Here is a 23578-nt window from a genome sequence, read left to right as displayed (position 1 = left end):
GCACAGCGGGGTTTCCGTCGCCTACACCACCGCCTCAGCAGCTGGCCGCTTTGTTGTTGCTGCTGCAAACTAGCCGTAGGTATAGGAGCGCTGTTGTTCCGATTTTCTTGGCTACTCGCCGGCCGGATCAACACGAGAAGAAATCGGAGTGCCGCTGCGTGCAGCGCACTCATGGACTCGTGGTGCATGGATCCGGGACGGAGCTAGCGGTGATGAGGCAATGGCCCCATGCGCGCCATGGTTCGGCTGGCACACTGTTGCTGCTGGCTTCATGCTGCTGCCGGCGCCGCTCCTCCCTCCCCGCGCGCAATCAGCAGGCGTGAGGAGGAAGCGTTCTTCCGCCCTGTCCGTCCGTGGATAGATTCCTACCACCCCGAGCTGCGACATGGATCCATGATGGCACGCGCGGGCGCCCTCGTCCTCGCGTCCGGCCGGCGGCGCGATCATCGGCCATGAGTGTCATGGGCGAGGGGACGTGGGTTGGGTCCTAGGAGACCGCCCAGCCGGTACCTACAGTTACGGCACCAACCCATCTCACGGCTCATCACCGGCGCGCGACGCCCTAGCGGGGCCGGAGCTTTTCGTGATCTGCCAGGAACGACTGCCTGGGGTTAGGCGGACGTAGGTGACGAGATGCTAACATGGAGTAATCACAGCCGACCGATCGGAGCTAGCGACGGGGACGGGACGGAACCCACCCACCCACGCGGCGGCGACATGTGCGCCGCCGCCGGGCCCCCTACCTGGAGACCTGCCGCGTCAAGAGTTGGGTGACTGATGATGGCTGGGGAGACTAGATGCGCCCCATATGTCCATATCGTTTGAGAGGCTAGTAGCATCATTCCTCTTCCTCACAGCTTTGGTCAGTCGTGACAATAAAAGGCTGGCTACTCCTCCTTAGTCCGCATCCCATGTCTGAATCCTCGAGTGTAAGCGGCTATAATTACCATTCAGGAATATTGAGCATGATATAGCAAATCTTATTTTTGAGATGAGAGGAGTGTAGCAAATGGGATTAACAATAAATAAATAATATCGAATTCAACGTTCCTAAGCCCACCGGCCCAAATCATTTTCAACTAGCCGGCCCAATATCTTCTCTATTCCTTTTTTTCGCCTTACCTTCTTCCCTGCTAGGCCGGGTCGCAGCTAACTTTGCCTTTCTCCCAGGTGGCCCGCGCTCTAATAAAAGACCTCAGGAAAGCCACACAAAAATCGGGAGCATCTCCTGTGATGAACTGATCCTGCGCGATGAGGACAAAGAGTGAATCCCACGCCTCGGCGATGGCTGTGATCGTACCGGCGGAGATAGCAGTGACCAAATCGCGACGAGGGTGAACAAACCGTCCATTCGGCGGCGACAACGAGATCAGCCCGCTTCCCTCCAATCCACAAGACCACAACTGGTTCGGTGACGACAGCATGCCGCAACTGATGCTGCAGCTCTCTGTTGCACTTGCATTACTAGAGAAATTACAATGCATTCACACGTTTAATAAGCAAGAAGTAGCTCTGCTGCTCCACGTCGGCCGCAGGAAATGGCAGCGACCAAACCTTTTACATCTCTGAAATTCGACATCCAAGTTGTTGCAAATGTCCATCAATCCAGCTGTTTTGGCTTAAAATAAATCCATGATCCAGCAAGATAAGTTACACACGAGCACTTAATTAAACTCAGCAACGACAAAACAAATTTCACCTAGAGGTGACCTTATTTCTCCTTAACAAAACGAGGGGGAATTAAAATCAGATACGAGGTTTCAACAAAAACGAATGGGTCCCATGTAGCAGAGCAACTAGGACTTCTTCCGAGACATCTTTATATGAGCTTCGACATGTATATTCCCATCTGAAAGGCAAAACGAATGGCAGCTCAAAGCTTCACCGCAACATTCATTCAACGCAGTGCACCACCTTGCATTTGCATGAGCAGATTTCACCTGAACGGAAATGGTTACAACATGTGGCCGTGTCAAATTTTCTTGCAGATACAAAGGAAATGTAAACGCTATGTACAGAAAGCAATAGCAGATTTTCAAATTGGTAATTGATATCGATACCTCTTGCACCGGTAATGAAATGTTGTGATGGTAACATTTCCCAGGTATCTATCCCTCTTCTTCATCTGTGGAACTCTCTTCCGCGTCCTCCTCCATTTCTCCCATGATAAATACCCTAGGATGATTGGGGTTGGCATTTGCTTCATTCCTTATGGCAGCCGCTGCAGCCCTGCTTTCGGAAGATGTCGCACTTCCTTTGTCAAGTATAGAAACATTGGCATGTTTCAGACATGGAAGATGGTTAATACCTAATCTAAACCCATAGGCTTTTGCCACTGACACAAAGAATGGCACATCAAGCTTCTCGAGCTTTGGCATTGCCCCTTCTTCAAACTTCAAATATGTGTTCCATGGGATATCAGGAAGACTAAGTGAAACATAGAATTCCTTCAGACATGGGAATGCATGGCCTCTGACAATAATCCTTTCATTTTGGGCACCATAGAATGACAACACCAGAGAAAGCAAGGCACGCATCTCTCCAAGTATGTGCAGATCCTCCTCTGTTATTTCCACTAAATTAATGTCTAGGTACGCAAGGCCAGTGAGTTTTGGCGTAATCCACTTTGGCATCCTCGGAAAACAATAGTTAGTGGTCATCTGAAATCTTTGGAGAGATGATGGCAGAGGGGACCAAGAATCTAAGAACTGGAGTGGTGTCGAGTTGGCAGCACGTACTCGGAAAGTCTGGAGTTGCCATCCGCCAAGCTTGCATAGAGAGGAAAGTAACATGTCTTCATGCCTTTTGTATTCCTGGGACCCTCCGCCGTCCAGCTGTAGATGGAGTTCTTGCAAAGCTGTCAGATTCCCCAGCTCCTCCACTGCACTTAATGAACTCTTGATAACATTAAAGCCTGAGATCTCCCGTAAGTTCCTCATATTTCCAATCCCATTTGGAATCTTCAATCTACCTTCAGCTCTAGAATATAATCCCTCGGATGCAAGTAAATGCTGTAGCTTAATGAGTTGAACAATCTCGGGTGGCAACTCTTCGATGTATGTATCTCTAAGATCTAGCGTCTCTAGACCATATAGCCTCACAATTCCTGATGGTAGCTCCCCCATGTCAGTGTCCCTAAAGCTCAAGTACTTTAGCTGGAAAAGTTTATCTATACCATTCATATCATACAATTGCATATTTTGGCAACCTTGAAAATCTAGTACACGCAAAGCTTCAAACTCAGCAAGACTAGGCAAGTGTTTGATGCAAGCTGATGCTGTCACCGTTAGAGATCGAACATGACTTAAATCTTCATTTGCCAATACAGATGCCACCTCTTGGTCAATATGATGGACTGACAGTCGCCGAATGAGACCTTGGCGATTTGCAAGATCAGTCTTCCCGTGGCCCACGGAAGCGATGAAATTATCTTCAACTGATTTTGAAATGATGAGCTCAAGCATCATGTCGTGGACTTGACAAGCACGAGCCTTACCATCATAGCCAATTCCCACTGGTTGGACCATGCTCTTGTTGATTAGCTCATAGAAGTGGTTCTCGGCAACCTCTTGCTTGCTCTGTTCGCGCTCTTCACAGATAAAGCCTTCTGCTATCCATCGCCTCACTATGCTCTCTCTGTTAATAACTGTGTCCTCCGGAAATATACTTAAATACAACAAACAGGTCTTCAGATTAGGTGGAAGATCATTGTAGCTAAGGGATAGTATTCTATTCATTCCCTCCAAGCTTGGGTTTTTGTCCAATGCAAAACCAATAGACCTACTGACCCTCTCCCACTCGTCTTTGACCTTCGGTCGGTTTGCCAACAAACTTGATATACTGATAAGTGCCAATGGTAGGCCTCCACATTTCTTCAATATTTTATTTGAAACTTGTTTTAGCACATCAGGGCAACAGTCCTCGGAACCAAATATTCTTTTGAAAAACAACCTTTTGGAGTGAAGATCACTTAGGGCTTCCATTTCATAGATGCGGTCAATATCACCATGCGGACAACATGATCTTGCTACATCAACAATTCGTGTTGTAGCTATAATTCTGCTAGAAAGGTTATTCTTTGGGAAGGCATATTTAATAGCGTCCCATGCTGGTATTGACCATATATCATCAATAACGATGAGGTACCTAATTGATAGAATTAAATATTGTTAACCAATTCTGAAAAGAGTTCAAGTAGGAACAGAATGACATGAACATGATGGTAAGGCTAGTCTCTATGGGGAGTTCCATTTTGTTGTTTTCAAAAGTGGCACACCATCTATAGTGGTTTGAGTAGAAGAATGAAAGAATTTGTGTTGTTTTGTTGTTTCATGCTAAGAATGAAAGTGGCACACCATCTATAGTGGTACATTTACGTGTCCTTTTTTTAACACTAATTCTTTTTCACGGCAATATAGTCCGTCTATTTACCTAAAAGAAATATATAGTTGGTGTAGTATTAAGGGATGATCATAAAAACTAAATAGTTTCTTGAATGAAATTACCTCTTATCTTGCAGCAGTTGCCTTAGCTTCGCAACAAATTTCTTTTCATCCCAAGTGTCAATATCTTCTATAAATTCTTTCTTGCAAGGCACTTGGGAGATCACATCCTTCATAATGTTCTTCACATTCGGCTTTTGAGAGATTGAGACGAAAGCGTGACAATGAAAATGCCCTTGGATCCTGCGACATACCTCCTTCGCCAACGTCGTCTTTCCCAGCCCCCCGAACCCAACAATAGATAGCACCTTGAGATTCTTGGTCGTGCTATCTTTCTCTTCCACCATCCAATTGACAAGGTCGTCTCTTGGACCATCGATGCCTACAATGTGTTCTTCCTCGACAAAAAGCGCAGACAACCGAGGATCCACAGCGGAACGCTCAACGGTGCTACCAGCAATATCATCCAGCTTGTAACTGCTCTTGAGCTCTTTCACCTCCTTGACACGAGCCTTCAAGTCATCAATTTGGTTGGCTATTCCACGGCGAGACCCAAGAGTCTTGAGTCGGCGAGCAGTCTTCCGAAAGAACTCCTTGAAGCCACCGTGGTGAGTCCCGTTGCCATGGTGGTGTACGAACTTGTCAATGACATCCTCGGTGTCATAGGCCAGCTCCCTCACCAGTGCTATCCATACCTTCCCTTGGACATCAGGATGTTGGAGCATGGCATACTTCTGAACTGCAGCATGAATGCTCATCAGCTCAGATCTGAGTGACCGGATCTCACGGCGGACACCTTTGAGGCGGACAAACTCGTCGGCGAGCAGGGAGTTGAGCTTCCACAGTAGGGGACCCAACACGCCATGAGAAGCGCTCACCACCTCCATTGATCTGTGTGCTCAACTAAGCTCTGCAATCCATGTGGCCAGTGGCCTGTGTTGTCTGTGCTTGGAGCGGAGAGAAGTGAGGGAAGGTTGAAACAAGAGCATACAGGACCAAGCAGTAGTAACGATGGCTAGTTCAAAACGTCAAAAGTTTAGGGATGGAGGGAATACCTCGTAAGCTGCAAGCTTTTCATTTTTAGGAACGTATCTAGTGCAAACCACAATCTTCGTGAAAATTCGTGCAAACTACGGTAAAAAAGTCGTCTAAATTCATAAAAAAAATCACACATATAAATGATATAATGATACACAATTTTTTAAAATATCTTGTCCAAACTCGACTTCGTTTGTGAGATATAAAAATAACAAATTTCTAGCCAGAAAGTTGTCTAGATGATTTGGTTGAAATTTGTTATTTTTATATCTTACAGACGAAGTCGAGTTTGGATAAAATATTTTACAAGATTGTGTATCATCATATCATTTATATGTGTGATTTTTTTATGAATTTAAACGACTTTTTACTGTAATTTGCATGAATTTTAACGAAAATTATAGTTTGCACAAGATATGTTCCCTTCATTTTTCACTCGTCTAAGGATGTCTACCAGGTGCGCTTGGTCACGCACGCCTCACGCGCTAGCAGCCAAAAAGACTCCATCAACCATGCATCCTGCCGGCCACTTGTACATTTGATTGGGCTTCGTGCTGGGCCAGCAATTTAATATGCTAATCATCCAAATATAATCATACTCAAACCCCGATTAGCTACTGATCCCAGCTTTCATGTCTGGATCCACGTGCCGGATGAATTATATATCGTCGGATGCTGCTAAAGCCCATCTTACGTTTGTGAAACCATGGACCACAAGTTCATGCAATTGAGAGCATCGAAATATCAGCAGAGAGCATCAACCCGTCATCGTCGGGAAGTAACATCATGAAACTATCACGCCCGACTTGAGGCTTATCATCTGTTCTTTCTAGTATCTACGGAAGTATTACAAATCAGCTGTAAGCAATGTGGTGGTTCTTAGCGAGCGAACGAGCGTAAGTGTATGAATACATTCCAGCTGCTTCAGTTCAAACTTGTTGCATGATCCATTAAATTATGTTACAGGCAAGAAATAAACTATGTTTGAGAGCTAGAATACCAATGCAGGGTGACGGATAGTTCAAGACAATTACCAACAATGATAGAAGAACGAGTGGAATTATGCAGAGATTGCAAATCGGAGAGATTACCAGCTTTCCAAGCCAATATGAGATAGGGGTAGCACCTGGGTCCATGTACCAGTCAAAATTGGATTTGGGCAGCCGAAGTATTGAACGCGTTCGCCAGCTCGTTTATGATTCCACGCTGCCATGACACTGAGATTCCACGGCAAAAAGCCAGGCCATTTAGCTGGGCACGCCAGGGTTACCCAGCCGTGCTGAGATGCAACATTCCGTGACATAATCGTATACATTTATTTCATGCATTGCTAAAATAGGATACCACTTGATGTGTGGTACCTTCTGATAACATCCGGTATCAAAGTTCACAGAACTAATATCGCAGCATGCAATGGTTTTAACCTCAAAACAGCAGTAAGGTAGGCAACTACAAAATTATCCAGCACGGTACGTCCGATGATAATGAGGAAACCTCATAAAGGCTCTACGGGGAAAAAGGCATGAAAAATTTGACCAAACCGTAACAAGGAAATACCATTTCCTCCTCTGCATACACAAACTAACTCCTAGCAAGATTCATGCCCGAGGCACTTGACATAGGCATGCCACGTGCAAGGTTCTGTCGGTGGTGCATCCAGTTCACCTGGCTGGAGGCGGTGGTGGAGGGGGGATGTTTGCTCTGGCCATTCCAACCCAAGCAAAAATGCCAACACCAAGGATCACCCATCCACAAACATCGTACCAGAAGTCAGTATCCTTCTTCTTCTTCCTTGATTGCTGAAAAGATATAATATTATCAGATTAGACAAGGGTAAGGCACTTGTCAAGCAACAAGGCATATGAAACCGTAACACTACAAAAAGTTAAAAAAAAAACTGATTCATAACTTCTCTGATTTTTTACCAATGATGGCTTATCATAAGATTTCATGGACCCTAGACCTCAGAACAGGGGCTCAATGGCCAGAAACACTGGGCACTGTTTTGAGTACCCTAGATCAAGGCTGGCAGGCTCAGTCTAGAGCAGCATAGGAATCCTGCCGCAATCCCTCCAGCACAGGTGGACACAGAAGGGGTAAAATCTCAGCAGCCAGCCCAACATGGTTGCTCCACTACTCAAATCTCTATTCTATTGTGCTCACACTGTATATTGACTGGCATACAAAATCATAATTTAAGAACAGCAGTGGGAAAGAAAATCAGCCTTGATTAGTTCTTAACTGAAGAATACTTGCAAGTAAGAACCAGAGTATCAAATACTGGATTACTGAAGCGTATAAGCATATAACTAGAAAAGGAGGGACCAACATTTGATTTTAAATATACGCAGCTGAAATGCTAGTTGAAAAATGATATAACTTGTAATGACTAATGAGAAAAGTACGACAGAAGAATTTTGTATCATTTAGGTTTAGCTACTGAATTAAAACCCCACGATTTGAGTGCTGAAGTAGCAACCTAGGCTGAAAGAGCAGTATCTTATTAACAAGAAGTCTTATCATAAGATCACCAGTCCAATACACAAGAATGATGTATGTAACTATCTCAAGCAACTACAAAGCATTTAAGTAGTTATTCACAGCAATATAGATTTACCCGTGGATTTGAGGCTGAGGATGCTTGTGGCGCTGCCGCCTGAGAAGCCATTTGCCTATGGATCTCCAAATGCAGTTCAGGTGCCTGATATGATTGGAAGCAAATGTTACAACAACAATCTTATACAAGTGATTATCACTTATACAAGCATGACAGTAAAAATGCTGCCGAAATGAAAAATCATAACCAAGTTATCAAAATTATGTTTTATCACTGCAGGCTGTAACAAGCACAACAATTAGATGTAATAAGTCAAGGAAAAGAAACCCGATTTCTTACACAAAACTCAAATCCAGTAAGATTATTAACTTAGTTTAGGCTCTGGTTACAGTTGTACGGATGCATTAGCATTATAGCTTAACAGCCTATATTTCCTGCAGAACAAAAAGGAGAGCATAACACACCTTAGCTGACAAGTCCAAAGACTTCCTGTACAGATCATTTGCAGGTTCCTACAAACATGAGCGCACATCAATTTCCAACAAAACTAAAGGGAACAAGAGGCAACAGCAGAAACCTAAGTTTGTAACATTGGATGGCGAAACGTAAAAATAGTTCTTCCATGAACATTCTTCCAGATGCTTTCCATGTCAATCTGACTTCATGTGGCGGTCAGCCCACATAGAGAAGGTTACATAAGGAAATGGTGGAAATGCATATAAATGAACAAACTAGCAGCGTAAACATACCACATCAACAGCCTTCTGGAAACACTCTGCTGCCTTCACAAAGTACTCATTTGCCTTCTCTGTGTCTGGAGTGAAGAATCCATGAGAGGTCTGAGCATTTCCCAAGCACCAGAGTGCATCAGCCTTGCTGGGATCAATTTTCAGTGCCTCCTCCAGCTTGGATTCGGCATCTGTAACAACATTTATACAGTTAGCAAAACACTTAGAACCCTGTTTAGTAACATCTACATAAGGCTACATAAGGTGAACACAACATAATCCTATACATGAACTATCAAATAGTAAAATCTAGAAAATACAGCTTCAATTAACCACCAAAATGCAAAGTGCATCATGAAATGTGAAAATCTGTACCTTGCATGGTGAAATATGAACAAGCAACCAATCAAAAGAAAACTTGAAGCAAGCAACTATAACAAATATATGAAGTTATGCACAATGCCACTGTAAGCTTCACTACATACCAAACAATTACGAAAAGAAAAATGGAAGCAAACAGGCAGTTCCCTGATGGATAGTACATATCACCTGGAGTGTTTTGTTCACAACTGCTTACAGAGGATTCAAAAGCGCCACTGGATTTCAGCAGTATTCAATATGCCGAACACCAAGTATTATTAACAGCTTTTTATATACAATTAGACACTTTCCAGCAAATACCCAAAGCTAAGAGCACTAGATACCCATCCATAATGTGAACTAATGAGGCAGAAAAAGAAGGGGCTAAAAATCACTGGAGAAGCCCGTCTGTTAGTCCAAAAACCACTAGTACAGCTGCAGTTTTCTGAGCATGGCTGCACGGATTGAGTCACAAATTTTCTGAATGCCTGGAACGACAGCACAATGGATCGCGTAGCAATCGTGCATGGCGGGCCAACACTGCCAGCATACAGCTCAAGGGCCTAACAAATGGCGCAAAGCTTGAACACCGGATATATGGATCCATAAGGCACCATATTGAGATCCTAAGCTCATTAGACCGGACTGCTAACAGAAAACACAAAACAAAATTCATAACAAAGGGCTCATCCGAATCGCCCAATCTATAATAAGAGGAATCGTCCAAATCCGACGAAGGAATACCTTCAAGGCTCTTGAGGCTGTCGGGGCCGGTCCGCACCTGCGACAGCTCCAGCAGCGCGCCTCCCCACCGCGTCAGGTTCTGCACGCGCGCACGAAACAAAGCACCAGGTCAAATCAGATCAGATCGCCCAGAGTTCGAGCCAGGCGGCTAAAAAAAGGTAACGGGAGGAGGAGAGTGCGAGATGCGTCGTACGTCGGCGTCGAGCGGGTTCTGCTCGTACGCGGCCTCGGCGTTCCTGCAGGCGAGCTCGAAGAAGAACATCCGCTCCGCGTCGCTCATCGCTCCCATCTCCATGGCGGCCGGGGGGCGGGTTCCGCTCTCCGGCGGCGGGATCCGATTCGGGGGTTAGGGTTTTAGGCTCTCCTCTCTCTCGGCCTCTCCGTCTCCGATACTTGTCGCTTGGATTTGGGGGGAGGGCCGGAGCGGTGGTGGGCGGTGGGGACGTGGCGTCCTAGCCTTCCTTGCAGGGGAAGGAGAGGAGTTTTGGAGTTGGGAGCAACACGGCCGCAGAGGGACGCTGACGTGTGGGCCGAGGGCGCGCGGGACTCACATGTCAGAGGCAGGTGAACGGGACCAATGACTGACTTGCGAAAGGGGTTGGTGGAGAGAAATATCTCGCGGCCCACGAAGCCCTAGAATTGGAGCCCAGATGGAACGGGCTCGGTGTTCAAGAGGAAACGGCCCAGTGAGTCTCATGGTTTTACCCGGCCCATATGTCGTCCTCTTGCGTCGGCGCGCTGCCGCGGCCACGCATGGCGCTCTGCAAGACTGCAAACCACCTGCCGGCTTCCTGTGAGCCCGCGAAGCCGGTGGTTACGAGCGACACATCTGAGTGAGATCCGCGCGCGCCTCAGTTCTCGGCTGCGAACGACGGACCAAAATAGGGTGACGGGATGAGCACAGATCGGCGCATGTGGATGAAGAAAGAAACCAGGAAGGGCTAAACCGTCGAGAGGTAGAAGAAGGGAAGGGAAAGGGAGCAGAGCAGCGGCACAGAGCCATGCAGGCTGTGCGGACGCGGCCGGAGCAGCGCGCGGAGGCGGCGGTGGAGGCGAGCCCGCTCGCGAGCGCGCGGTCGTGGAGCCCCGAGGCGGAGATCGGCATGCGCGTGGAGGACATCTGGGACAGCTTCGACGTGCAGCAGCAGCAGCTCAGCCACGGCGACAAGCTCAACAGCTGCTTCGACAGCATCCCGGTCGCCTCCTTCCCGCACACCTTCGACGGCGCCCAGCTCGTGGAGATCCCCTCCGACGCCACGCTCGCCGAGGCCGTCGACATCCTGTCGCGGAACAGGATCATCAGCGCGCCCGTCAGGAACGTCGACGCGCCCGAGGACGCCAGCTGGATCGACCGCTACATCGGCATCGTCGAGTTCGCCGGAATCGCCGTCTGGCTCCTCCATCAGGTGGGTCCTTCATAACCTCTGCTTCTGTTCTGATAATGGCCTACATGCACTGCCCAGTGCATGATTATGATTGTGATGGTGGTGTTCGCTTCGGCACTTAATGTATAATTGCTTTCTTCTTAAATGATAGAGCAGAGCTCCTGCTATCTTTTCCAAAAAAAAAACTGAACATGGCCGGCTCGGCTGTTATACTTTTCTTCAGTCTGAAGCCGCGGCGAAGGCCGACGTCGGCGCCGACGAGCTAGCGGCGAAGCTGGGCACCGTCACCCTGGAGGGTGCCGCGGCCGCGGCCGCGAACGTGCGAGAGCCCAAAATGGCGGAGTCTGAAGGAGCGATCGCGGAAGTCTTCGGAGCCCTGCCTTCTTCAGACCTGTTCAACAAAACAAAGGTGGTCTTGCCGTGCCGCTTCCTGACCAAGTCTGTCAGATTTTTTCGCAAGCCTGCGAGAGAGATCAATCAATGGCCAGCTCCACCACCTCCATTGATGGATTGATCGACATGGCAGGTGAAGGACATCTCCGGGTCGTTCCGGTGGGCGCCGTTCCTTGCGCTGCAGAGCTCCGACACGTTCCTAACGATGCTGCTGCTGTTGTCCAAGTACCGGATGAAGAGCCTGCCGGTGGTGGACATCGGCGAAGGCACCATCAGCAACGTCATCACGCAGGGAGCCGTCGTGCACATGCTCTCCGAGTGCGTCGGCCTCCACTGGTTCGAGGAGTGGGGCACCAAGACGCTCTCCGAGATCGGACTGCCCATCATGAGGCTCAGCAAGATCGTCAAGGTACACATTTTTCTTGTTCAGATCCCCTGTTTTCCGGTCGCGGAAAAGGTGCGCTTCGCGCTTCCCGGTGATGATCCTGGAGGTGAAATTGGCAGGTTCGCGAGGACGAGCCGGCGCTCAAGGCCTTCAGGCTGATGAGGAGAAAAGGGGTTGGAGGCATACCGGTTGTGGACGATTGCGGCAGGGCGGTAGGCAGCATAATGATCAAGGATGTCAAGCATCTCCTTACGGCATCGGAGGCAAACAGAGACTACAGGTCCGATATAGTACATGGTTTTACATGGCAACATCATCGCTTTTACTTAGAAACACTGTTCAACAGGAACTATTAGTGCACGTGCATGGAAGATGTATATCGAAACAGACAGATCCTAGGTTCAAAACAACCATAAGATACAACACAGAAGCCAAGTATACTAAACAATGTACCACTTGCAGGACACTAAAAGCGAAAGAATTCATTGCGAATGCACGACAGAGCTCCGGCGAAAGGCAAATGAGCATCATAACGTGCAGCAGAGGGGACAGTGTCAAGGACATAATATTGAAGCTGGATGCAGAAAAGAAGCAGAGGATCTATGTGATCAACGAGGAAGGGAACCTAGACGGCTTGATCACCCTCAGAGATATCATCGCCAAGTTGGTGTATGAGCCACCTGGCTATTTTGGGGACTTCTTCAATGGTGTTATCCCTCTACCACAAAACAGCAGGGTTTGAAAAGTTTAGACAAATCAGGAATTACTTTTTGTCATGCTCTCTATCGATTCATTGTCTGTAGGACGTGATTATTTTTTTCCTTCACATTTCTAGTGTTCATAAGTATTTAGTGCCTTCTATGTAGATAAATAGTTTGTCATAATGATTCCATGTGTGGAACACTAATGCTTGTTTAAGTTGAAAACAAGTTAAATCCTGGAATTCAGCCATGCTAGCTTCACTTATTTCCCTATTACTATGTATCCTGTTCCTGGGACTAGGTACTAGCTTACCATTAGCTCCAGTTTACCTGCCACTTTTATTTAGTGCCTAAATCCAAATGGTTTTCAGGTTGCAATATCTTAAGTATTTTTATGTCAAAAGTAGCATATTTCCTTTTTTTCCTCCCCTTTTCTTTTGTCCTTTGATACATAATTTTAGTATTTACAGTGTCTGTAGTTTCCATTAAATACGTTGCCTAATTATGGAGGTCCCTAACCTCTCCCACATAGGTGTCAACCATGTATCTGTACATTAGGCAATGCAAGAAGTAATGAATAGACACATGACTCTTCTATTCTGTCAGATATTTACTTAGACATCACATATGTTCTGCTTCTGCATATGAACAGGCATATACACGACCACACTATGCAACCTCAGGCAACTATAGAAAACAAAATCCGGAAGGCACATGTCAAAGTATGAAAGATAAAACTAGGGAATTAAAGGAAAGGTCTCAATGTCATCATCAATCAGATAGCACATGCACAATAACAAATGCAACTAAGTTGGATAAACAGAGAACGCTTATGAATTGACAAGACTAAGAACATCCTAAGTCATCATGAAGTTGCCAGCCTTACGATCAGAGGTTGATAAGATAATGTGATCGATTGCATGTTATTACCATTAGTTGCCTGACAGGTAACTGTACTTTTTGTATATTATGAAAAAAATGGATGGACTTGACTAACGTACGGCCGGCCGTAATTTTGGCCGGCCGTACGGCCTGTTCTTTTTTGGAAACTGGAATCATTCAGTATTTATCCACTTTCTTTTTTTTTGGAAAAAAATATGGCATCTATTACAGGATGAACCATGACAAAAAAAAGCAGTATTATAAATTCCAGTACGCTGCTCAAAAACTACACAAACATCATTCAATTCTCTGACTAAATGCCAAAGCTAGATAAAATAAAATGCTAACGGAAGATGAACAAATTGCTTGGTCAAGTTGCCTAAATGAGGACGTTCTCCAGCTTCAAGTCTTTGTAGACCATTCCAAGCATGTCCGGGTACTCCAGCAAGCAAGAAGCACTTCTGCAGCGTAGAACCTACAAGATTGATATGATCATACACCTCATAACAAACTAATTTCGGTACAATTCAACCATAATTTAGCAGAACGTTTAGGCAATCTGTATCTGTAACCTTTTAACTTAGGAAAAGAAGTAGGGAAGCCATTAGTCTGTCAGAGTTTCAGACTCGGCAAACAAAATAATTATCTGAAGCTTGCATATCTCTCTGTGAGCTGCGATAATTGATTGTGAACCTAGCAATTTGGTGTTGTGTGCATGCATTTGCCGCCCCCCTTAAATCCAAATTGCATCACAAGCAAAATAGAGATCTACTAGGCATATTATCACAAATGCACGTTATCTTCATACTTGCATAACTGATTATCTCCTTTCATGACCTGTCATACAATAAGGAAAAAAAGAACCAAATCAGTTAGAATATAACATGCAAAAAAAGGTCCTAGTGCCATAAGCATTTAGATTAATATCTATTATACATTTTAATGATACCAATTAAGCATTTCAGATGTCCATTCCAAGTAGTTGGTTGCGTAATGAAGTATATTGATTTGTATAATCCAGAACCATAATATTTCCTAATTCCCTCCCATATTATTGTGGGAACCGTAATTTTGTCTAACAAACTACATTGTTTTGCCTAGTTATAACGGTAAAATTGTATAATTAGAACCACATTATTGCCTACTAAATAAACTATATTATTTTGGAAAATTGAGCGAGTTACGCCAGCATAGCTCTAAGACAAAGACATAGCAAAATGGTGGGCTTGTTACCCACACCAAAACAATTTCGCCAAGATCAAAAACACACAAATAGAACTGCTATGATTAGGTTCAGCTGTACTTTATGCAGAGTTAGCATTTTTCACAAATAATTACATATATTTAATGATGATATTTTCCATTCAAAACAATGCTAGACGGCAAAACGAACAATATGCTTGTTGATTTAGCATAGGCAACCTTCCAGTAAACTGAATGTTTAGTTAATAAATTATAATATTGTCTAATAAATACAATATCATTGCCTATATCATATTTCTAAATTGGCTTTGAATAATCACTGAACTGCTTGGCTTCAACTTAAATGCTAGAAATGATATATTAGCAAATGATACTAAGTTTCTTTGTCTTGTTTTGTGTCCACACTTGCTTATTTGGAATTTTTCAGGATCAACAACAAAGGTAGTGTAGTTTATTAAGCATAACCATTCATGAATCTAACGATTTTGGTAAGTTGAGTTTTACTCCTATGTGAAATTTTTAGTAAATGATGATTGCACACATAGCATTTACTCCTGTGTGGTCAGATAAGGCTAAAAGAACTAGATTATGTATTAAATACTAGTGCTGATAGTAGTATATTACTTACTCTCTCTGTCCCAAAATAAGTGTACTTTTAGGAGTTGGGCACAAGAATTAAGGAGGGATAAAAAAGTAGAGAGTACATATGACAGAGCAGAATAGTACGGAGAGTGCTTTGGCATGAAATGGAGAGGAGACACTACGGCTAATGCAGACGATTCCAAATGAACAAAACAGTATCATGATGGAAGTGCTTTTCTAATAACAGAACTTTGCCAAACCAATAATAAAACTTTGCATAACTAAACATAAAATTTTGCTTATCGGATAACAGTACTTTGCCAAACTAATGACAATACTTTACCTATCTAAGTACAATATTGTCGGTACCCTGCAACTGGGGTACCCACTCCTACTGTGCCAAGACTCGCGTAGTTATCCGTAACTACGCCCTAAGGAGCTGAGCAGCCGAACCCCTGGGGTCCGACTCCATCTCACCGGACCAACAGTCCTGGACCCGCTTCCCGCTCGGGGACGGGTCCGGTGTCACCATGTGTCCTAGAGGTGGAAATGCTCAGTACCTGTGGACGCGGATCCGGACTCCCGCAGATGGGTCTGGGACCTCCACGTGCCTATCCGGACCCCCGTGAGCTCTCGGCTCAGCTAGCTGATCGAGAGGGGTCCGGAGCCGCCATGTGTCACGCAGACGCGTGCGCGGGCGCAAGCCTTCCGCTGGAAGCTCCCTCACCCACCCGCATTAAGTGCGAGTGGTCGAGGCAGGCTCTGCTGCCTCTGGGCACGGGGCAGCTTTTGTCAGTCCACACTGTGGATCGTCAGTTACCGAGGCGGCTCGTCAGTTACCAAGACAAGTCGTGCGCATGGGCGACGAGTCATGATGACCAGCTACTGACTGGAGTAACAGTGCACGCTGCTACAGTGACTGAGTCAGTAGTTCGGCGCTTCATCATGACCTCAACGCGCGGCTGCAAAGGCTAGACTCTACTCTGACAGGACAACTCAAGACCATCCCTGGTCAGAAGCTACGCACAGAAGCCGACAACAAGATCTCCGGATCTGATGCATTGAAGGCCAAAGTGTAGTTTATAATACATCGCCGGGTCCACATGTCGGGGCCCCGCTCAGTGTACGTGCTCCCCTTGGACATATAAAAGGGAGAGCACGCCCTCCTTCTAGCGGAGAGATCTTCAGACAGACACAAGCTCTCCACACACACACCAGCCCCGGTGAGCTCGCTCGCTCTCGGGGAAAGGCAATACAACACACAGTGGACGTAGAGTATTACGCTCCGGCGGCCCGAACCACTCAAAATCTTGCTGTGTTCATTGTGTTCTTGAGGGAGATCGATCTAGACTAGCTAACCCCCGAGTATACACCCTCTGGGCTAGGGCAGGTGCCTTCCGCCACCCGGCTGTGGTTTGCAGCACCACGACAAATATATTGCCTAAGTGTAAATAGTATTTTGCCTAACTAATAATAACACAAACTAAGAAGGAATGGATAATTAGTTGCAGGAAATCATTGATGGATCATTCAATCACTGGCAAATCATTGATGAAAAAATTGCTTGAATTGAACACTTAAAATGCTATCTTAATAGTAATTAAATGCCAACTAAATTTTATTCACATGTTTCTAATAATGCTAGTAGAAAAGTTTATGGGTCGCATGCATCCAAAATGTAGTTTTGCACTTACTTAGTCAAGCCATCATGCTGATTTACAGAAAATGGGAATGAAAAAACAAAAAAAATCACTCACAATTAAAAATGCTACCGAATTAAATGTGTAAGGAGGAGCTGTACAAACAGGAATGCTTATTGCTTGACTATCGGGCAGCTACACGCAAGGAGTAGATTGTTCAATGTTTTCTCTTACGTATCTACCTCCCTTTCAGCATACTATAGATTTGTGCTTGACGATGAGATGTTTGTTACTTTGTTATATAATATTCTATAGGTTTGCAGAAGATGAAAAAAATGATGCATAGAGAATGTACCCTTCCCCATCACAGCTTGAAAACAATCCTACTACCCATTAATTCTGAACTAGCATAGAACTATAGGAAGTACAAACTAATATTAGCCAAGTTTATTCAAGCTATGTGTAAAACTAATAACAGTAAACTACCATAAGTAAACTGGTAGCACAGATCTAGAATATGTCATTAGATACACCTCCGCTAATCCTACCAGTCAATAAACTGCAAAACATCATACAAAGTAGGGCTATCTCTTGCTTGCAACAGTCAGGTAAAGCACAATCTACATTAAAAATGATGGATATGCTTGACTCACCTTTCTGCTGCTATGTTCAGAAAATCTACTCTCTCAACTTCAGGTTGCCCAGCTTAAAAATTTGTAAAAAACGAAATAGAATCAGAATAAATCTGGGTGACAAGATTTGACACCAAAAGAACAGTAACAGATTGCTCGCCTGATGTGAGCCTGTTATTTTGCCCCATCGATGGACAGAACAAAAATCACCTGGAGATGAGCGCGGCTGACCTAGAGTCAAACTCAGCAAAAAATCATGTGTGTGAGGATTTATGGTGTGCGGAAGGACATGCACTAACCTGGTCTCCCCCCACCCCCTCTCTCTCCCTCTCCTACTGAGTATGTCGCCGAGTTCCAGGTGATTGCGCTCATAATCTCCAACAAATCGAAAACGAGAAAAAGTCGCACATCAAAATGATAAACAGGGGAGGAGATCTGCGAGCGTGGTGGCTGCGTAGGTGAATGCACTCACCTGTTTCCCCTCTCCCTTCCCCTGATTAACTCACGGATTCCAGATGCTTTGCTTTGTTGGATCTCCACCAAATCAAAATGGGGGAAAGCCAGACATCAAAACGACGAACAGGGAGATTTTGCTCGGGCGTGCAAGGGAGGGGGAATAACTTAACTGAGCTCCCGAACTGCTGCAGATGCCCGCAGGATCCAGAGAATGGCGCCGATGTAGGAGATGCGAGCGGATGGAGGCGAATCGCTGGCCGATGTATGCGATAAAAGAGGAGAGAGATTAACCCTAGAGAGAGAGGAGGAACGAAATGAACCGGCGCTTGGAATAAAATTTCTCCACCACTCTACCACCTGCCTTCTGGAAATGTGGGGCCGCTCGATCAGCTGCACATGGGTGCAGCGCGGATGAAGGGTGGAGCGGCTGCGAGAATAGACAAATATACGGCCGGTTGTAATGGAGTCCTTACCAAAATGAATACAACCAAAGGCTGCAAAAGACATGCTGAACATAAGAAACGTTGCCACAAGTTAAATGTGAACATAACTGCTAGTATAATCTCTATCTCTATCTATACTACTAAAAAAATGATTGGGAGAAAAAAATCTTGGTGTGACCCTAACCCTCCTCCCGTGGTGGTTCTGCCATGCCATCATCTGGACCGTCCGATTGAAGTGCCGCTCTTTTCCGTGCGTCCATCACCCATGTTGCGCTTCCATCCCATGCGTACGCGAAATCCGTCCCCCATCCCACGCCCTCGCGATCCCCTTCCCCGATGAATCCGCGCGCGCAATCGCCGTCGCGTCCTCCTCCTACGAGCCGGCGGCCTCCCGAAACCGCCTGCGCCGTCGCGTCATCCTCTCCTCCGAGTCCGACCCGGTGGCCTCCGGACGCCACCCTCGCCCTCGCATCCTCCTCCTTCGAGCTGGCGGCCTCCCGATGCCGCCCTCGCCGTCGGCTCGCCCGAGTCGACACCTCCTCCCCGACGAGGCGATCTGATCCGATACTGCTGCCCTGCCGGTCCTCGCCGCCCGTCGCTCGCCCCGGAGCGCCTCCGAAAGACGAAGTCCAATTCGCTCCTGTCGGAGCTCGTCGCCGGGCGCCGACCAAAATCCAGCCGGAGTTCTTGATCCTCCCCGTGCCTGGTGAGGTCACAAACGAGATCCCCTAGCTCTCCTCTTCCTGTCCTCCTCCTCACCCGGGCTGGCCAGACCGCCGTGGATACAGATCTCCTATCCACCATGAACACAAAACACTCCCCGTCGCTAGGAACTGCTCTGCCTCGAACTGCCGCGCCACTCGTCCGCCGCATGAACTTCTCTTCCCGGACCTGCCGTGCCACTCCTCTGATCCGCCCCGATCCGGACTCAACGCGGAGGAGGAGATCGTGGTGGTAGGCACTGAGGTGCAGCTGCGCTATCTCACGGCTGGCTTCCAATCCCGTGTCGTCGAGCTGCAGCATGTTGTCGTAGTCCGCAATAGTAAGGTCAAGGTACGGGGTTATTCTATCAGTTGACATGAGGACTGCCAAAATTGAAAAAATTGCAATATTAGGACTGCAAACACTGACCACTCGTAAATTTGCTACTCCCAGTGAATGACACGGTGGGACCATCTATGCCTATGAAATGTGGGGCCAATGGCAAAACTGCAAAGACCAATGTTTGCGGTCCCATTTTTGTAAATTTTTCGCCAAAATTGGTGTCAGTTGAGTATTGATGATAGGTTTAAAGCTCAAAATCATGTGTTTAATAGAGTAAATCTTTCAGCTCTGGTAGATATTTTCTATGCTCCAGTTCTATCATTTTTTAAAGATATCAATACTTCAATTCTGAACAAATATCAACAAGGAAATTTTGAGACACTTATGCTTAGGTTTTGAGCTTTTACAGCCTGTGGTAATAACCTAATCTATTCTACATTATCAATGATTTCTGGTTAGTTCTTTGATTGCAGTCCTATTGGCGTTTGCAGAATCTGCTTCTGGACATATGGTACCAGCGTATTAGAGAAGCTGTATACTATCTTGATTCCTCAATTCATCTTGCATTATTCCTCGAAAGGTGCTAATTGTCATATGCATGTTTCAGAGGAGAAATTGATTTTTTTTTAACAAACTAAAGCAGTTGGATATTCATGTGTTTATTCATGAAAAATATTCTATTACCCGAAGCAACGCACGGGCATTCACCTAGTTGTACATAAAAATGCCAAGCACCAACATTCTTTGAAGTCAAACAATAGTGACCAGATGTTACAATCAACAAAAGAAGGGCAAAGTGTAAGAATCGGATTACACAGCTCATGACAGATTCAGTTGTCATAATTCCTTGTGCAAGCCTCAATAATGTCACCACTCACCTTGACAGGATCAAGGATGAGAAGCTAAATCATTCAATTTAGGTTGCTTTGCAGTTCACTTCATTTCGGTCAGTTCAGGAGAAGTTTATATTTCCATCTTCAGACCTTCAAAAGACGTATGGAAGGTCAAGTTCCCTGTACAGTAGTGCCAATAAAATTTGGACGGGACTTGGAACTAGCATCATCAAAATTTCCATGGGACTTGGAGGCATCATTGATATGAACATTCCTGAACATAGAAAGGGTCAGAAGATTAGCTTCTTGGCCAGACTCACAAAAGTTTTTTACTATCAGAGTAACTAACATTAACTGTTAAGTGATGAACTTTTGGGGAAATAATCACCCCTTCATTAATTTGCAATTTTATTATCATGAACGTAATCCATCTATGAAGGACAATATGCCATGCCAGTATTCTCTTATAAGAAGCACATGAAAGCCAATTAAACTTGACATAGTGTTCTAAAGGAATTGTGCAAAGCTCTGGCTAAACTGTGGTTCTCAGTTAACATGATGTTCTCAAGCCATAAAAATGCAAAAAAAAAAAACATCTTACAGGATAAACTGTGGTTCTCAATTTACATTAAGTTCTCAAGTGCAAGGATTACAAGAAACATATGCCCTTCTGGAAGTGAGGCAGCTGGAAGAAACATCTAGAGGGAATTCAATTATGGGATTAAGCATTCAGATCTCCAGGAGAATTTTTTGGATCATTTAAATTTGCAGATAAGAGCTAGTAAATTATTGCCAACTGATGTATCAGAATCCCTCAGGACATCACTCAGTTAAGTACGAAACTTATAAACCATTGAAGAATCTAGAATAAATATTGCTTACTAAACTACAAAACTACTGAAAATATATAACTGTTTGCTGCAATTTCATGATCTATAAAGTAATATAAAGATACAATTTCAATAAAATATAAACAGAGTCTGGGAATAGCACCTACCTTGACCATCAAGCATTTGGCCTTTTCCCTTCAAAGAAATCTGAAACCTGGTTCTCTAAATCCTCAGGGTTGTACTTTATGTACCTTGCAGACCCCCTCCCTCCCTCCAACTGGCCCCGAAATCTCCCAACAAACGAACGGTATGCAGGAAGAACCTTCTCCGAGATGGAAATCTTCAGCTCTTCCCTTAACTGAGGATCCACAACCCTCCATGATGTCTGTGTCCTGTACAGCTCCTCAAAGGCCAAGTTGAAATTCTTGAATCTATCCTTCAGTGCGTTCTTGAGTGCACTTGATGAACCCATTGTCTGTGGCAACCCATCATCTCTCAGGCAAGCTAACACCCTAGTCCATGACGACCGGAGATACCCTGTAGAGTATTGCCTTATCTGACCACGGCGTTTGCGTATCCAGTTATCACCAAGCAATGTCTTCAGCTCTGAATCCTTCACCTTCTGCACAATGTACAGCAGATTGTTCATCAAAAATATGTTCTGCAGCGCCTCATCCTCATACAGCCTTGATTTCTCATCAATTTTGCTCTGTAGGTGTGTGATCAGCATGAGCACGCAATGCCCCAATGGAGTCATGTTTGGATTATCACCCCCATTCAGCTCAGTGTCCCAATATTCGAGAAGTTGATTCAGCGAGGCACTGTAATCTGCAAGAAGCCGTACATAGTTCATAACATAACGTGTGAGGGGGTGGATCTCCCCACCGGGCAGCGGCCTCCGAGAAGTCTCTCCCTGTATGGCACTGGCAAACTCAGCAATCGTGCCACGCACTGCATCACCAAGCCGCACAAGTATCCCCTCAGCCTCTTCCTTGATGAAATCTTTGGCCTCACCTGAGAACAAACCCTCGAGCTCTGGCAGCACATCAGCCAACGCTTCATACATACCAAGGATGCGGAACAGCTTCTCAGATGATCTCTTCCCAATTGCAATGGCATCACCAAAGTTGAGCAGCTGCAGGACGCATCCCTTGGCAGCCTCAGCGAAGCACTCCTCCTCAGCATTTGGGTCAGCCGCAAGAATCTGGCTGCAGATGCGGCGCTCCTCAGCGAGAAGGCCCCGGACGACGACCTTGAGCGCCTGGATCCATTTCTTCATCTTGCCATCAAGAACGCCCCATTCCACGCGCTGTACCTCCTCGAGGCTCATCTTGTCGACCCCAAGCACGGCGAGGCACTCCATGAGCGTGTCCCGGCGCACCTCCCCGTAAACCTGGCACAGCTCGGGCGCGTAGCCCGCGCGCAGCATGACGTCCGCGATGTCCCTGAGGGCGCCGACGGTGTCCGGAGCGGTGAGGTAGGGCGAGATCTCGTCGTCGGAGACCGAGCTCCTGCCGGCCGGCTCGTCCCGGCCCTCGCCGGCGTGGTTGGCGAAGGAGGGGCAATCTAGGTCTACGGCGGAGGAGTTGAAGGAGGGTACCGTGAGCGAGAGCCGGCGGAGGAGCGACGCCTGCAGGTCCTCAGCAGCGAGCGGCGAGGCCCCGCGGATGAGCAGGTGGCGGAACTCGTCCTCAAGCCGCGCCATCGCGGCCTGCAGCGCGGCCTCGGCGCGCGGGCCCGGCGCGCCCGCGAGGCAGGCGGCCGCGGCGAGGTACTCCTCGGCGTCCTCCCGCGTGCCGAACACCGTCCTGTCCCCGGCGGAGGGGGACTCCCAGCGCTCGATCACCTCCGCCGCGGCGTCCCACTCCTGCTCGGCCCGCGCCGCGGCGGCGTCGTCGGGGTCGGGCTCGTCCTCCTCGTGCCCCTCCCCGTCCCCCTGGGAGGTCCCCTCGTCCGCCTCGAGGATGGGACCGCCGGCCGCGGCGCCGGCGCCGGCGCCAGGGGGCGGGGGGAAGAGGTCGGACATGAGAGAGAGGCGGTTGTCGAAGCCGGAGAGGATGCGGATCATGTCGTCGGCGGCGTTCTTGGAGCTGGCGAGCGACTTGACGATGTGCTGCGCCGCCGCGATCACCTTCTCCTGGCCGTCCGGCGGCGCCGCCGCCATCCCGGGTCGCCGCTGGCTGGATCGGGAGCAGGAACCCGCCGCTTCGACCGGGTGTGGGGGAAGCCGGGGCGAAGGCGAAAGGAATGGGAAGCGAAATGGAGTCGACTACCACTAATCGCCCTGCCCGCTGTGCTGA

The 23578-nt window shown here is 46.7% G+C and overlaps 4 protein-coding genes across 5 annotated transcripts; 1 reads left to right on the top strand and 3 right to left on the bottom strand.

Moving 5' to 3' along the window:
- Positions 1-2060: 2060 nt before the first annotated feature.
- LOC120672079 (disease resistance protein RGA5-like) lies at positions 2061-5505 on the bottom strand. The gene is made up of 2 exons (XM_039952369.1): positions 4506-5505; positions 2061-4146 (listed from the first exon to the last, which is right to left on the bottom strand). The coding sequence occupies exons 1-2, from the start codon at positions 5327-5329 to the stop codon at positions 2109-2111; spliced, it is 2862 nt and encodes a 953-aa protein (XP_039808303.1). The 5' UTR covers positions 5330-5505; the 3' UTR covers positions 2061-2108.
- Positions 5506-6777: 1272 nt separating this feature from the next.
- On the bottom strand, positions 6778-10389 carry LOC120672895 (probable mitochondrial import receptor subunit TOM20). The gene is made up of 6 exons (XM_039953506.1): positions 10063-10389; positions 9870-9948; positions 8787-8956; positions 8502-8549; positions 8098-8181; positions 6778-7279 (listed from the first exon to the last, which is right to left on the bottom strand). Exons 1-6 carry the CDS (start codon positions 10162-10164, stop codon positions 7142-7144), a joined length of 621 nt encoding a protein of 206 aa, XP_039809440.1. The 5' UTR covers positions 10165-10389; the 3' UTR covers positions 6778-7141.
- Positions 10390-10759: 370 nt separating this feature from the next.
- LOC120672896 (SNF1-related protein kinase regulatory subunit gamma-1-like) lies at positions 10760-12977 on the top strand (the record flags this gene model as incomplete). The annotated part of the gene is made up of 5 exons (XM_039953507.1): positions 10760-11275; positions 11478-11663; positions 11781-12056; positions 12152-12312; positions 12495-12977. Coding segments are annotated over 5 exons (1419 nt in total), but the record flags the coding sequence as incomplete, so codon positions are not given.
- Positions 12978-20234: 7257 nt separating this feature from the next.
- Positions 20235-23578, bottom strand: LOC120672893 (exocyst complex component EXO70B1-like). 2 transcript variants are annotated; one of them, XM_039953502.1, is made up of 2 exons: positions 21442-23578; positions 20235-20722 (listed from the first exon to the last, which is right to left on the bottom strand). In XM_039953502.1, exon 1 carries the CDS (start codon positions 23440-23442, stop codon positions 21454-21456), a length of 1989 nt encoding a protein of 662 aa, XP_039809436.1. In that variant the 5' UTR covers positions 23443-23578; the 3' UTR covers positions 20235-20722; positions 21442-21453. The 2 variants fall into 2 exon arrangements, with proteins under 2 accessions (XP_039809436.1, XP_039809435.1); XM_039953501.1 differs by having other exon boundaries at positions 21446-23570.

Source organism: Panicum virgatum, chromosome 5N, assembly GCF_016808335.1.
Source record: "Panicum virgatum strain AP13 chromosome 5N, P.virgatum_v5, whole genome shotgun sequence".
Lineage (NCBI taxonomy): Eukaryota > Viridiplantae > Streptophyta > Magnoliopsida > Poales > Poaceae > Panicum > Panicum virgatum.
This window is presented reverse-complemented; position numbering and strand designations above follow the sequence as displayed.

Excerpts from the sequence above, each read along its gene's own strand:
- LOC120672079 (XM_039952369.1), bottom strand. The coding sequence starts at position 5,329 with ATGGAGGTGGTGAGCGCTTCTCATGGCGTGTTGGGTCCCCTACTGTGG. Across the intron at positions 4,147-4,505 it reads CAACTGCTGCAAGATAAGAG|GTACCTCATCGTTATTGATG; the intron begins GTAATTTCATTC and ends TCTATCAATTAG.
- LOC120672893 (XM_039953502.1), bottom strand. The coding sequence starts at position 23,442 with ATGGCGGCGGCGCCGCCGGACGGCCAGGAGAAGGTGATCGCGGCGGCG.
- LOC120672895 (XM_039953506.1), bottom strand. The coding sequence starts at position 10,164 with ATGGAGATGGGAGCGATGAGCGACGCGGAGCGGATGTTCTTCTTCGAG. Across the intron at positions 8,182-8,501 it reads CTTTGGACTTGTCAGCTAAG|GCACCTGAACTGCATTTGGA; the intron begins GTGTGTTATGCT and ends CAATCATATCAG. Across the intron at positions 7,280-8,097 it reads CCTCAGCCTCAAATCCACGG|CAATCAAGGAAGAAGAAGAA; the intron begins GTAAATCTATAT and ends ATATCTTTTCAG.